The sequence below is a fragment of the Myzus persicae genome, unplaced genomic scaffold, assembly GCF_001856785.1.
Source record: "Myzus persicae strain clone G006 unplaced genomic scaffold, MPER_G0061.0, whole genome shotgun sequence".
In the NCBI taxonomy this organism is placed as follows: domain Eukaryota; kingdom Metazoa; phylum Arthropoda; class Insecta; order Hemiptera; family Aphididae; genus Myzus; species Myzus persicae.
In genome coordinates, this window is record NW_019101405.1 from 134625 (window position 1) to 151099 (window position 16475).

General features: G+C 26.1%; 2 protein-coding genes across 2 annotated transcripts; one reads left to right on the top strand and one right to left on the bottom strand.

The window, feature by feature from the left end:
• The first annotated feature begins 2691 nt into the window (after positions 1-2691).
• LOC111028970 (mitogen-activated protein kinase 1) lies at positions 2692-10505 on the top strand. The gene is made up of 9 exons (XM_022307769.1): positions 2692-2808; positions 2913-3055; positions 7387-7513; positions 7580-7690; positions 7850-7984; positions 8124-8240; positions 8306-8473; positions 8555-8743; positions 9633-10505. Exons 2-9 carry the CDS (start codon positions 2928-2930, stop codon positions 9741-9743), a joined length of 1086 nt encoding a protein of 361 aa, XP_022163461.1. The 5' UTR covers positions 2692-2808; positions 2913-2927; the 3' UTR covers positions 9744-10505.
• A 2071-nt stretch (positions 10506-12576) lies between these two features.
• On the bottom strand, positions 12577-16280 carry LOC111028974 (X-ray repair cross-complementing protein 5-like). Its single transcript, XM_022307775.1, has 2 exons — positions 16075-16280; positions 12577-14604 (listed from the first exon to the last, which is right to left on the bottom strand). Exon 2 carries the CDS (start codon positions 14582-14584, stop codon positions 12935-12937), a length of 1650 nt encoding a protein of 549 aa, XP_022163467.1. The 5' UTR covers positions 14585-14604; positions 16075-16280; the 3' UTR covers positions 12577-12934.
• Positions 16281-16475: the final 195 nt, after the last annotated feature.

Consider the following 16475-nt stretch of genomic DNA (forward strand, 5'->3'; position numbering starts at 1 on the left):
TTCAGCCGAACGTTTTTCAGTTGAACATGTATATTAGTCGAATCCCGGAAAAAAAACCAAAATAAAAAAACCAAAATGATAATAATATAATCAGAGAATAATCACAAAATATAATAATATACAATCTATTGCTGTGTTATCAATATTATAACGAATAAAATTTATACATAAATTAATTATACATTCAAATATTATACAATTAATTATATTATATTTATTTTATCCAATTTTCAAAGCTGAGCAAGTTAGTCACTTTTTGGTGTTACACTTACCCAACTTTACAAGTATCAATTTTATGAGTGATATATAGACTATAATATAATAATAGAGATAATAATAATACAAAACACTATGTATGCTATTACATACATTTTAGTTTGAGAAATTCCCTGTAGATCATAGACCTATTACTCTATGCTGTAGATATACTATTGGTTTCGAAAATTAAAAATAACTCAACAATATAATCAGACAAGTCTGACAAATGACAAGTTAATCTGTCAAGATTTATAGTTGAAATTGGGGGAATATGAAGATCATATAAAAATACACTATTGATCATTGTGCTGACTGTGACTTTACTGTATTGTGCTATTGTGTTTTGTGTCTTGCAAATTGTTTTTTTTTAAGGTCAGGATTTAATATTTTAAAATATGGAAATTATTAAATCAAATAAGGACGCAGATAAGCTTTGTCACAAAGGTTATATGTACACCTTAAAATATGCCGGAAAACAATATTATACATGGAGATGTACAAATTGATGTACAATATCGATTATATTATCATTTTGGTTTTTTTTTCCGTATACCATATTAGTCGACATTATTTTTCTGATAGCTAAAATACCTTCCAGCCAAAATTGCAGTCATTATTTTCGACTAAAATACAGTTCCTCCAACATTATAATTTCACACAAACAGCTTAATCCAAGACGTGTAAACCACTGTATCTACTAAGTACTAAATAGAGTATAAGTTATATATGTATATAAGTTCTAACAAATAGCCAATAGAGAAATCGTCGGATGTCGACCTGTCGATTGCGATCGGCTGCTTGGCTACCCCTGCTATAGAGAAAACACATCTCCCATCGGTCGATAGGTTTGAGAGACGAATGGATCTCGCAGGAAAACATTTTTCGGATCATTTACCTTGTCATCACATTTAAGTGAACTGATTTATCGTGTACGCGCAAACTTAAATAGAATTACAAAATTGATACAACATACAAACTGTAGTAGTTAGTAAAGTTAAGCTTTCTAATGACAATGTTAATCGGACTTTGTTTTGACAGTTAATATACTTATTTGCTCTTAAGCTAAACGAGTATTGGTTCTCTTTCCCAATTCCCTAATTAATTAAAGAATTAGAAATCTTAATATTTTATACAGCCTTTAGATGTTTATCTGCTGAATATATAACAAAAATACAATGAAATAAAAAAATAGACAAAAATGTCAATTTCCGTGGGTCATTCAACATATTATTTAAACTAGCAGCAGTAGGTACCTGCTAAATATAATTTTAAGCAACTACTGCTATAAATTATAATCCATCATAGAAAAATATCAAAAGTCATTGATGTAATGATTATACCTATATTTAAAATTCAAAAGTAGAAATATTGATTTTATTGTTTAAAATTTTATTATAGAGGAATTTTAGTAATAAAATGTTTGAAAACAAAACAAATATCGTATTTTCCTTACCCATAAACTTGTAATCATACTCCTGCATAAAACATCATATTATAAGCTGGACAATAAAATTAGTCCCCGCAAAAAAACGGAGTATGAAGAGTGAAGACAATTATTGACCCCAGTTATAATTGTATACACTGGTAATTGGTCCTCGGTTTAAAAATTAAATACGAAATATTTTATAGTATACAGCGTTCTTATATGTAATATAATTCAAATAATAATTAGGAAAAATAAATATTCAATGTTTAATACAATATTAACACTATAACTATACGTATTATTACTATTCCCGTGACACCGAACATAGTAAAAAGAATTAAAAAGTTAAGCACAAAATATTTGTTTTTCTTAGCATAATTAAAAATTAAATTTAATATGATTCAAATAAAAATTAGAAAAAATAAATATAAAAATGTCCATCGATGTAAAAACATAGATTTAAGATTTTCTATGATAATAATATTTCTTGTACAAAATATTTATTGTTCAACTAAAGAAGTTACTTTATGTCTTTATACTAATGATACTTTTAAGACTAACTTACAGAAATATACAAGTACTAAGTCTACGCTTATACACTTTTAACTTGTAAGTTATAATAATACGTGATAAGGCATTCAAAAACCTGATAAAATGTTTGAGTAAATGATTAGAACACGGATCCGAACTTTCTTTTCTGCGAAGATCCGTGATTCGGATATATTATCGGTACACAATAAAACGTATCGTTATCACGAGTGACGGACGATTTTGAGAACCAATTGTTCGGAGTGACGTCAAAGGCCTGGTAGCGTTATCTCTCGATGTCCAATCAAACGTGGATATCACATCAACACACACACACGCACACACACACTCACATACCCATACATACCCACTCGTACACACTCGCACACGCATCCATTCCCATACATACGCGAGTGTTCAGCGTAGCGCGCGCGCGCACGCACAAACCCATAGTACACACACACACACACACACACACACACACACACACACACACACACACACACACACACACACACGTTCACAGACGCGCAAATTGGCTTTTGAGCAGCTTACGTTTTGTGCGCTGCGAGCTTTTCGTCGTACTACCTTTGCAAGTGAGTCCGCTGTCCTGGTGTGACAGTTAACAATAATTCTCCGTCGCGTACCACGTTCCGTAATGTATTTTTCCTCCTAACGGTATACGTTGACTTGCCCACAGGGTGCTGTGGATATTATGTCATCCGACAATGCTGTCGGCGGTGGCCAGTCAAACCCAGAGATGGTCAGGGGACAAATATTTGACGTCGGTCCGAGGTACACAAATCTGTCGTACATCGGAGAGGGAGCTTACGGAATGGTCGTGTAAGTACAAGTCAGCAGTAACTAATTTTAAAGTGCCTGACAAAATCTTGGTAGCAAGCACCCGTCCTATCAATACCTGTTTTATGAAATATTTGAGTTGCACACATTTTTGTGGAAACCATCTCAATTATTAACAGGTTAAATATCTTTTCTAGGTGGTTAGATTTACATTTTACCTATCTGATTAATTCAGATTTAGATTTTACCTTAATATACTGTGAATATTGGATAAAACGTTTATTGGACGTTTATTTTCTTGATTATTATTCATTTATTTTATACTTATAAGTTATATTCATAGTAAAAAATAATTGGTTATTGACACAGTATTAAGTACAACTACCTATTTATAATCTATTTATCCCCCCTCTCAAAAAAATAACCAAGTTATTTTATTAAACTTTAAATATATTTAAGCGCTCTAATTAGTAGTTATTAATTAATTTTATTGATTTTTATTTCATTTAATAAATGTTTTTTTACTCTATAGGAACAGAGCTTTGGTATTTGATATTTTTATTTTAAATTTTCTTGTTATGTTCATAGAACTAAAAACAAACACAAACATAATTTATTTTAGGTATAGATAATTGATATTTAATCATTTCTAATTATTTATTTTAAGTTGTAGGTATAGCTAACCAATAGTAAGTTTAAGATAGGAAACTTTTGTCATTTAAAATCTTAACCTCATTTGAATATTACTGGGTAAAATAATGTATTGTATTAATTCAAAATTTTATTGATAAATCAACTACCTACGTTATTATGAAAAACAAAATTAATTACAAATAAAAACACGATAATTACAAATTATATTATAATTATAATCTAATACTATGATTTTAAAACTTGTATTAATATTTTATTCTAATAATAAACCATAAATATCAAGTAGTAACTCTAATAACTTTATGTATCTATCATATTGTAAAATATTAGCCTTCTAACCACCTGATTTTATTTTACATTGTTTTGTACAATATTTGGTCAAATCCATTCAATTTTATTCCCTGGGTATGTTTATAGGCATGTCAAACATGCAGCCTGCGACTAATGCTTTTATGACTGTGGATAGCAATATTAATATACAATCAATTGAAAAAATGTTTAAATAAAAGAAAATGTACAATTTTCATTTGGTGTCACAACTATGTTAATGTGATATATACATTATGTTACTTTTCTGTCTTATTTTTTGATAAACTGTAATTGAATAAGTACTGTTATTAATGAATAAAATAAAAAAATGTGTAAAATGTTTGTTTGTCGATAAATTGTGATTTGTTATTAAATATATTTGGTCCAGTTAATACTTTGAGTTAGACATGCCTGTCTTACAGGAACAAAATAATCTGGACATATGAATGCAAAAAATTATGATTTCTTAGATAGGTGCTTATATAAATAGCTTATTTTCACTAATTAATCTGAATATTTTAGATTTAAAAATAATTTAATATTACGTTTGTTCTAAAAAAAGAGTTCCAATTGTACAGTTTTTAAGTTTATAAACAATAAACAATCTTCTTGTTGCAAACATTTTCGTATAATTATTGATCAAAAATAATTTTGAATTCTTAGTTTTTATTTTGTACATTTTCTTTATATGAGATATAAGAATATACACTTAATATGCAAATATAATAATAAGGTTTAATATACCTATAGTTGTTATTTTACTATGAACATTATTTAAATTATTTAGTTAAACTTTATCACAGCAATTTCCAATCTTGTTTAGTTTATACCCTGCTAAAAATTAAAATAAATTGTTCCACGCCTCCAGTCTTCACCTTCTTATCTATGAATAATAAATTATTAATGTTACAATAAAATTGTAGTCAACTGCATCATTTATTTAAAAACAATTGAAGTTATTAGTAGACAATTAGATTTAGAAAGTAATTTGTATGACTAAAAGTAAAAACTTCTAAATAGGTACTTTTCAAAATAATGAGGAAAAAAAAATAACCATAATCAACTTTTAACAAAGTTATTTTTTTTTTTTGTAATTTAAATTGAATAACTGTACAGGTTTAAAATGTTCACCAAATATTTATAAAAACATTTTCTAGACATGATATTATTTTCAACATTGAACATAGTCCATGCTCAGAAACATTTTTGTATGAAATGATTTATCTTTAAATTATTAATTAACACATCCATTATGGTACTACTCAATGGTGATGTACCTACATTTGAAATCTATACAGCGAAGCCACTTCCCTGTTTTTTTTTTATTTATCATATTATATTTCATCCATTTAAGCTTACAAAACTTTTTACCATGATAATTAAGTTCATAAAATATTTAATTTCCAAGTTTCTGACTAAGTAGTTTGAAATGCTTAATTATTTATTTTTGTTGATCACTATATTTTTTTAAAACTTTTATTTTAAAACAATATACAATAAAAAACAATTATTTGTTAAATTATCAATACTTTGAAAGTATGTACAATTTTGTATGGATAATAAATATTTTCTTTGAATCAGATTACATTTTCAATTATATTCATAAACATTTTATACAAAAAGTATAAAATGATGAAATCACTTTCTTGTATCTGTTATAAATATGATGTTCTACCAACATAAAATACTTACCTGAGAAATTTCAAAGTTATGATGTAATGGAGGACTCACCATTATCTTTTAATATGCATTAGTTTTTTCAAACCGGAACCATATTTTCTCTAAGAAAATGTCATTAATTTAATACGGTAGTATCCACTTCAAGAATTGCTCGCTACATGCCGCTCAATAAAATAAAATTGAATTATAATTTATACATTCTAAAGTGTGAAAAAAATTTAAAAAACACATTTTTCTGTTCCTATTTTAATATTATATAATCAAGAAACAAAAAGGTTTCATTTATCAACATCAAAATAATATCATATAATTAATAAATATAATTTTAATTTTTCTTATATTATGCTCATCAATTAAATGGCTTATATAAATGGTATACATTTTTTAAATTGATTATTATCATTATGTAAATTAATATCTTTAATAAAAACATATGCAGTCCGCAAGTAGTTTCCAAAAATAATATCTACCCCTTTCCAAAATCCTTGCTAAGACCACTGATAATATACCATGTAATAACCATAATTCATCATTAAAAGATTAAGATACAAATTATGTATAATATAGCAATAATCATTTATTATGTAATAAATGCTTTCATTTGGTACCTAACTATAATATATATTATACATATATTTATGTTGTTTAATAAAGGTAGTGTTAAACAAATAAAAATAACATAATAAATTATATTATATTATTTTTTACTATTTTTTGTTATAAAAAACTAACTTTTCATATTGTAAGTTCATTTTGATGAAAAAAAAAATGAGTTTATTACTTTTTATGCAATTTTTTCTGGTATTTTTTTAACCTAACCTATATTGGTCCACCTATCTTCAAGGTAGCTGAGTGAGTTATGTTACTTATGTATGTTTATTAAATTGCCTAAACAGTTTTTGTTTAGTCTATAATGAGGTACCTAAAATAGATTAATAAAACCAAAGTCAATATCCAGTTATGTGTTTGCAAAAACATTCTAGTGCTTTTTTTGTCTCTGCCACCACAAAAGTTTATTGTTCAACTGTCAAGTCAACATTAGAAGATCAATAAATAAAAATCGAACAGTGATTGTTTTTCATATTATTTACCACTCTTAATGGAGTTCATTCTTAATCAAACATTTAAGGATCTCTGAGTATATAAATTTTAAAAATAAGTAAATAAACTGAATATTTCAAGTCAATAATGAATATTATTTTAGAAAGAATGTTGATGATAAGTTGTTCAATATTTAAAAGCCTGACATGGATTTGTTGTTTTCCTTTTTGAGATCTTAACAATTAAATTTATATTATTTATACTGTCACAGCAATAAATATTTGATAGTGTTTTGTATGATAATCTAAGTTTTTTCTGTTAAGAGGACCCAAACGCGTAACATAGCAAATTGTATGTTCTGGAAAATCAACTTAACTCTGTTATGATATATATTTTATCCAATTGAACTATTATCAAATTTAGAAATAAGAATATTATCTAGTGAACCTCATTGAGTTTTTTTATATTTTAATTTTAAAACAAGTTATGAGTATCTTAAAATTGTAAATTGTTTATGCATTTAAAAATACTGTGAGTCTCTTAACATTTTTTTTTTCAAATAAAATTGTAGTTAAACTGTTACTGAATTTCTGATGAGAATATCAAGATTAATTTGTATAGCTAATGTCCATTGTTAACTAAACATATGTTAATATATTATAATTAAATATTCAAAATTAATTTTACAGGTCGGCTTTTGACAATGAGACAAATTGCAAAGTAGCCATAAAAAAAATTTCACCATTTGAACATCAGACATATTGTCAACGGACATTGCGAGAAATTAAAATATTAACTAGATTTAAACACGAAAATGTTAGTATGAAAGTCATATTTATTATTAATTCTTTCTTAATATTTTATATTTTATATTATTTATAGATAATTGATATAAGAAATATCTTAAGAGCGGAAACTATTGAACAAATGAAAGATGTATACATTGTTCAATGCTTGATGGAGACTGATTTGTATAAGCTTTTAAAAACTCAGGTGAATTGAAATAATAAATATACATATATAGGTATACAGAAAGTAAAATTGTAGAATTTAAAAAAAATACACATCAATTCTTTTATTTTATAAAAGAAGATATTTTATGATTATTATAATAAGTAATCAAATTGATTATTTGTCTTGGTCATATTACAGAGACTGAGCAATGATCACATTTGTTATTTCCTTTATCAAATTCTTCGAGGGCTTAAATATATACATTCAGCAAATGTCCTTCACCGTGATCTCAAACCTAGTAATCTGCTTCTCAACACAACGTGTGATCTCAAAGTAATTACTGTTTATTTTAAATATTTAACTCTTCTATAAATATTTGTTATTATATCATATTTTCATGATCTTTAATGCATGGTTTAAAATTATTGTATTCAAAGATTTTTGAGATTATGTTTATAATTATTTGTTTTAGATATGTGATTTTGGCCTTGCAAGAGTTGCAGATCCTGATCATGATCACACTGGATTTCTTACAGAGTATGTAGCCACAAGGTGGTATCGTGCTCCCGAAATTATGTTGAATTCAAAAGTAAAGATTTATTTTAGAAAAAATGAAATAATGAAATAATGATTGAACTTTTAATTGTTTTACAGGGATATACAAAATCAATTGATATGTGGTCAGTTGGTTGTATTTTAGCTGAAATGCTTTCCAACAGACCAATATTTCCTGGTAAACATTACTTAGACCAGTTAAATCATATATTGGGAATACTTGGTTCACCAACTGCAGTCGATTTGTTATGTATTATTAATGATAAAGTATGTAATTACTAATTAACATCCAAATGTTATATAATTTTTAAATAATTGATGAAATTATGGTTTTTTTTTTTTTCATAGGCTCGTAGTTACTTACAGTCGTTGCCCTTTAAACCAAAAATAGCTTTTTCAAAACTTTATCCAACAGCTGATCCAAAAGCTTTGGACTTACTGGATAAAATGCTGACATTCAACCCTCATAATAGAATCACAGTTGAAGAGGCTCTGGCACATCCGTATCTTGAACAGTATTATGACCCTGCTGATGAGGTATGACATTTTTATTTACATATATTCTTTGTTTAAATAAATGGGTATTAATATACCAGTGACTAGGAGCAAAACCCCCAAGCTAAAATACAGTTTTTTTTTTCTGACGAGCTCACTGTACATAAAATAAAATAATCTAAATGTTACCTGTCCTGTATGTTTTTTATATGATTCGACATGTAGAAAGGTAAAAAAACATATGAATCACTAATATTGATACAAATCGCAATTGTAAAATTTGATAAGATAAGATCAACTTCTTAGGTTATTCTACATAGCCATCTACAATGGTATAGTAAAATTGTGGTTTACAGGGGAACACTTGTCTCCGTGACATATTTGTGGGTGGCCAAAGGTATCCCCCCCTCAGGTATACCAATAGTGCACATTTTTATTGATGAACTCCTATGTACTTAAAATTATTTATCAGTGTATAGTGGGGGAAGGGGTTACAGGGAGTTTAATTTTCTTCTATTCCTTCTTTTTAAAGTTTAAAAATATCAGTTATCAGTTAGGTGCTTTAAATTTTTAAAATACTTTTTGTTCTTCAATTTATTTTGACCTGTTTACTGTGGATACTCTAAATGTTGTCATGTAACTTGTTATTTAATACACTACAGTATGATTAGCATTGCTATTAAACTAATCGTTTTTAGTAGCGTCTCCTAAAAGTATTATTCCAAGTAACGTGCAAGTTGTTATGTTGTAGATTGATATTTTATTTTATCAATTTTTAATACTTTTTTTTTAAACCTCCAATTTTTTCTGGGTTGTAACCAGTATACATACAGCAAATGTGTTGATTTATATTTATTATCTTTGAATTATTTGTTGTTCTTATGTAAATTATTGTTATGAAAAATTATTTCATTATTTTTACCTTTTATAGCCTGTTGCAGAAGAACCATTTAGATTTGCTACAGAATTAGATGATCTACCCAGAGAAACTTTAAAACAAATGATCTTTGCTGAAACTGTGAATTTCAAACAAAATGTGTAGGCAAAGTATGGATACTATATGTTTTTAATTCCTTACAGTGCTTAAACTCTTATTCTTCTAAATTTTGAACTTATATTGCATTTAAATGTTTGATACATTTCTCGCTTCTTTAAAATTCTTTACAAATAAAATATAATCCTATCCTTAAGTCTAAAATATTCATCTTAGTATTAAGTATGACTTATTATGTAGTTAAATTGTATGTATTATTATTATTATAAATTTAATATTTAATTTATATTATTTGATTTTTATCAAATTTGTTGTTACATAATCAGATATTAGCCTTATAAAGTATTTGCCCCAAAGCATATTTTCCTTTTGAGTGTCAAAAATAAATATTGTTAGTTTTGAAATATTTAATAATACTAATGTGATCGTCTAAAGGCAATCACTGCATTATGATAAAAAAATATTTAGCTAGAATTTAAATAGTGTACATTTTTTTGTTCCCATCCGGCCATTTCCCCCATTCCCTGTCATTTGTGATAATATTCATGGTACTTACACAGTATATTTATTAATATTTTATTAGATGTCGTTTAGAAATTAAATCAATGTTAACATCACAGGATGTAAAATTGTGTTGTTAGCCTAATTAAGGAGTAAATAATTAAAACATATTGATATTACACACATTTTAAAGTTTAAAATTCAATATTTTCTTTAATTGTTTCACAAAAAAAAAAAAAATTAAAAATTGTTGTGCTATTAATACCGTAAGTGACCTATTTTTGAAAATAAAGTCGATTAAACATTTAATAAAGTTCAATTGAGTGATTACGTTCCTTTGAAACCAACTTGTAAATAATTTTTGCTATTGTCTAATATATAAGTATATTTATTTTTATTAATTCAATATATCTTCCAAGCTTAATACTTGACAGTTTTCACGTATCTATTAGTTTTGCTCATTGTAAACAATTTTGTTGTTATTTAACAATAACATTTATGGTATTTTTTAAGGAATATTCTTATAAAACTGCAATTTAATTTTGAAAATAAAACATTCAGTAAATTATGTGATAGTAAAATTATTCATTATAATATCACTGCTAAAACATACTATCAGTCAAGACATCAAAATTAAAATATCGTAATGTATATATATAATATACGGGAAGTTACAGAAAAAACTGACAGGTGTAATTTACTATGTAAAAAATTTTATTCTTATCAATTGTTTTTAATTTAGATATTATATGGAAATAATTGTTAATTGTTTAAAAAAAGATATAATATTGATCAGAACAAAATTGATTACAAGATTAATTATATTTATCATCTATTTCTGTTACACCCTGTATATATTTAGTGACCAAATTGTATTTTGACGATTCGAACTGATTATTTTAATGTGTTCTCAGAGGCCTATCATTTTATATATTTATTTATTACTATTATTAATTAAATGAAAATCTAGATAACTTTTGTTATATGTCTTAGAGCTCACAAATGCTGTTCAATTTATATTGTTAATATACAAATGAATGTTTAAAAACGGATTTTAAGCGTATTGCATATATTATTACTCTTTATTGTAATTTAAATATAAACTATTCTTATTTAATCTGTGTTTTGTACTATTCTATTGAACATGTTGTTTGTTTGATATAATTGTTTTACACATCTGGTTTCAAACCAAAATTAAATTAAATGATTAAGTACAAAGCTGGACAATTAAGAACAATTTTTAAGTATTAACTTACAAAAAATGTTTGTAGTATTTATTCATCTTAAGTAAAATAATTGTACACTTACAAATTATTGGTATAAATACTAAAATAATAATTATTTTTATTCCTATATTAATTCATTAATATAAATTATAAATCTTACAATATTTTGTACTTATTAGATAAATTACTTACCTATAGTATGGAAAATTAGATGACCTGGCAAAGTCTTTTGCAAAACTATTTCATTATCAGTCAAAAATAAAATAAATAATTTGAAGATTTTTGCATAATGTGTGTCTACTATATTTTTTACTTTTACTATATTCAATTTTATTAGACATAATAGCAATAAAAATAGTTTTAAGTAACCATAATTTTCATTTATATTAATCGTTTGTGTTTATATGTGAGTGGAAATATTTTACTTATTTTTCTGAGCACAAAATAATTGTTATTGACATACAAATTTACATTTATAATTAGCAACTAGGTAGTGAAAAAAATAAGAATTTACCTTTACACAAATAACCTTAATCAATTGAATTGGTTATGATATTATGTGCCCTTGTTTTTTAACTACATATTATACAATTATTGTGTTTACTTATTATGATTATGTAAATTATTAAAGTAATAATATCGCATTTACATTATTTATAATAATCATTATTCCATTAATTTTATTTATTGTTCGCTTTTTCAAACTTTATTGTTGTTATAAAATTGATACTTGAATGATTGTTAAGTAATGTATGGAGGAGTAAATATGTAATATATATTTTTGTCATTACATATTAACAGTATATTTGGCAATAATATTTTACCTATGTTTGTGAAATTTGTATTTATTTAATTAAATATACTGACGAATGACAATGTGTTATTAGTTCATAAATCATTAAATACCTGTAATATAATCTTATAGACATTGAGTAACTGTAATCAAGAGGATAATTACAGTAGTAGTGGTTTTTAAGTCAAGAAATTATATTTTAAATAGATAAAGCCATCATGTCAGTATCATTTTTTTGTATCAATTCTGTATTTTTTCGTTTGAAATATTTATAATGGTATGTATTAATAATTATCACATTAAATTTACTAAAAAAAGTTATACATTTGAAACATATTTCTGATATTTTAAAATAATAATTTTTTACAAGTGCCAGCCTTCTGGTTGGTAATAAGTAATAAACTTTCTAAATATTTAATAATACGAATAAAATTAGTTTTTTATATTAATAGTTTATAGTATCATAGATTTAATATACTAATAATAATATATTTAATCTATGATAGTAGGTATACACTTTAAATAGTACACAGCAAATATTAAATGCATAAATCAAAAGAACCTATCATAAAACTTTATTATACATTTATACATAATGATATCTTAACTGTATTATATTATTATAATCATTCAGTACTGTAGTGGCTGTAAAAAAAATATAATAATAGTTATACCCCAACAAATGTTCCAAACTTTTCTGATCATTACTGTCTTGACTTCTAATTACTGCTCATTTTTTTCTTTTTCTCTTTTCCACGTTGACTGCCAACGTCAGGTCTTTTAGTAGGTTGCTTTATAGGTGGCTGTGGTAGATTATCATCACATACCAAAAGCAGTTTATGTAGATTATTTTTTACTGTACTCAAACTTTTTTCAAACACATCATTTGCTGGAAGTGTTTCATCTAAAACCTCTGGTACTTCTGACTCCAATGCCATAGATTCCAACATTGCCCAATGAAAGTTTATTTTAGGGTTCTTAATCAGTGATGGATAATAATTAATGGGCATGTTTTCACATATTTTCATACCTATTGAGATTTGTTCATCTTTTAACGACTCGTAGTCTTTTGTAGGTTCTATTGGTTTTACTGGTTTCAAACATTCATGAAACGGCAAAAATATTACATGAAATCCTGATGGATGGTTTTGAGTACCAGTTTCGTTTATAATTTCAGCTTGAGGTATCAGGGCAGATAAATGAACTTTTCCTCCTTTCCGAATTTTTAAGAAGCACATTATACATTTATTTTTTTCCAAGCAGCATTCAAGCAGAGTATTAAACATACGTGTGCTACCTTCTACTACATCATTATTAGGGCGTAGGAAGATTGAAGTCTTAAAATGATACCATATCATAATATTCTCTTTATTTGTAAATCCAAGTAATCTAATACCAGGTTCTATAATACCACTTTTCAGAATTGTTATGTCTTCGTTTTTAAATATTATTTTTTCCCCTGCTGATACCAAATATTTAGCCTGATCAGATTTATACATTAATTCTTTAGTGTCTAACGTATATACTTGAGTCTTACAAGTCAAAGGTTTATTAGTCTTCTTGTCCAGCTTTACTTTTGATGGCATTTTTGATTTTGTATAAAATTTGTACAATGAAGTAGATATATAAAAGTTGTTATTGATAAAGAACTTTATTTTAGATACACTTCTACCATGTTTCAGTTTGTCATTGATTTCCGACATAATATCATCTATACTTTCTAACCCATTGATGGGTTTGGAGATACTTAAGTTCTTAAGAAGAGCTCCATAGAAAAGGTTCATATTAAATGTTGCACCAATAGGTATAAGCTTAAAATCAATATTATTTTTAATAACATCATCAATTCTTGTTCTTAGATGGAATTGTTTTTTAGTATCGCCTATTTCAGGTTGGTCATTGCATGACATGAGCATAATAGTACTACAGCTTTGATTTTCACTACATCTTTTTGTAAGATAGTTACCATACCATACCGCATCAGATAGTGGTGACAAAGGACACTGTCCAGTTTGAATAAGTTTACCAGTTAGTACATCATCTAGCTTTTTAATTAATTGAATGTTGGGTTTTATCGGTTCGGATAGCACATTAATATACTTCGGACATTTTTTATTTTCATCGTTTGTACCATATATCAATATACCTATTTTATCATTTCTGCTCTCCCTAATAAGTTTTAGAACTACTCTTTTGCATAGTTCAATACTTGTTGCAAAATAAGTTGTGTTATTATAAGTATTGAACATTGGTTTTGAAGCATCAATTAAAAACATAATATGTTGTTTTACAAACCATTTTTGTTTTTCTTCTTCGAAAGATTCACTCTCCCATACAATTGGAGAATCTGATAATGATACATCATCCATTTTATTAAGAAATGTAGTATCTAAAAACAAATAAAGTATAAGTATTAGATACAATATAAATTACAAACCTATATTTTAACTATAATAGAAGAAATGCCAATATCTTGTTTTTTGCAGTAAAAACATTAACAAATTTCCTTTCTTCCGTAAGGACCTTATAATAATGGTAGAATCAAGATTTTGAAAAAATACATTTATGGCCTAAAAATAAAGAATGTGCTTCAATGAATTCCTATGTTTTTAAATTTGTATAATTTAATTTTATATTTGCATTGCAATTATTTGCAAATCTAAAATTACATACATAGTCTTGAGCAACAGGAATGTTCTTTTAGTAAAAAATATAATCTCATACAAAAATTTGACATACTCAGCTATGACAGAGGTCTTCAAACTTATGTATTCAAGGTCAATATGAATTGTTCTAAAATAGATTATTTGTTTTAGTTAGCGGGCCAATTTTAATTGCCCAATAGGAGAGATCTGAAGTTTGGAGACTCCTGTGTCCTGCCCTATGGTAAACACAGCAAGTATACATTTAACGCTCATACACACACTTTTAAAACTCCATTTTTTTTTACATTTTTTAATATTAATACATTACAAATATATATATATAGTAGCTGCTACTAACAAGACATAACACTATAACAGTGCAATAACCAGCATTGTAACAATGATTATAGGAGAGATCTATAGTATTTAATAACTGTTTATTAACTATATTGGAACATATTGATACATTTGTTTATTTACCATAAGATTGGAACTACTATTTTTCAATTAAATAATTTTTGATCATATAAGAAATTTTTTATAAAAAATTCAACATTTCTGCGTCATATTGACTAAAATATAAGCCCAAGTTTTTTAATATAGATTAAACTAAAACAATGAGACATAATAATTTTCATATTCAATTGTTGGTCCAACCAACAATTATATAGCATGGATTATTATCTACTGATGTATAAATGTTTATACTGGGTTTGAAAAATAAATTCTCAATCTTTCTTCCAAATTTACAATAATCGTAATACCTGTAGTTCACAAGTATTAAATAGTAGAACTATACAGAATTTATAGTCTTTATGTCAAACTTCCACTCATTCCACTCTCTATTTAAAAATAATGATTTTGTTTACGTTAATGTAGTGAGGTTGACTATATTGTTGTAATAAAAAAACATAATGTAATAATAATTTTCTACGTTATGATACAGAACGCCAAAGATGGACAAGTTAATATTTTTTTTTAACTCAGTGCTAAGTAAAGATAATATGCATCAATGAGAAAAAGTTAAAAGTGAATACACTTTTTTGTGGTTTACTTTTTTTTTAAACACTGGCTTATTTTATACTAAACCAACCTATAACTAAAATATAGAGTGTAGTGTTTATAATTTTTACAGTGATATAGTGTATGTATTTCATTGAACATTTTCGTTTCTAACTTTAACGAACTAAAGCCCTGCCTCGAATACGACATACCTGTTTAGAATTTCAATACATCCATATCCAACAAATAAACCTAGACACTCTTGATCTTTTTTGACATACAAATAAACTGTTAATACAATTATTGAATCACCTATACAAAAGAAGAACACCTAGATATTAATAAAATAGAATAAATGATCGGCACTCGGCAGTCGGCACAGATTATACAGAAGTAATTTCATTTTATTATTATCATTTATCATGATATAAGTCAACTTTATTTGCAATTTACCGCCTTTTTATTTTGTTGCCGATGATAAAGTTTTTATTTTTAATCAGTGTAGCCAACACTTCAGCATGATCACTGGACACTGATCTGTTGAGTCCTGACCTCGTGGTTTTGACCGTATAATACGGTGTATTCTTGATCTCGATAGTGTCATAGATTAAAT

Bases quoted from the DNA above. Each gene is read 5' to 3' on its own strand.
- LOC111028970 (XM_022307769.1), top strand. From the start codon at position 2,928: ATGTCATCCGACAATGCTGTCGGCGGTGGCCAGTCAAACCCAGAGATG. The intron at 3,056-7,386 runs GTAAGTACAAGT...TTAATTTTACAG, and splicing joins GGAGCTTACGGAATGGTCGT to GTCGGCTTTTGACAATGAGA. The intron at 8,474-8,554 runs GTATGTAATTAC...TTTTTTTCATAG, and splicing joins TATGTATTATTAATGATAAA to GCTCGTAGTTACTTACAGTC.
- LOC111028974 (XM_022307775.1), bottom strand. From the start codon at position 14,584: ATGGATGATGTATCATTATCAGATTCTCCAATTGTATGGGAGAGTGAA.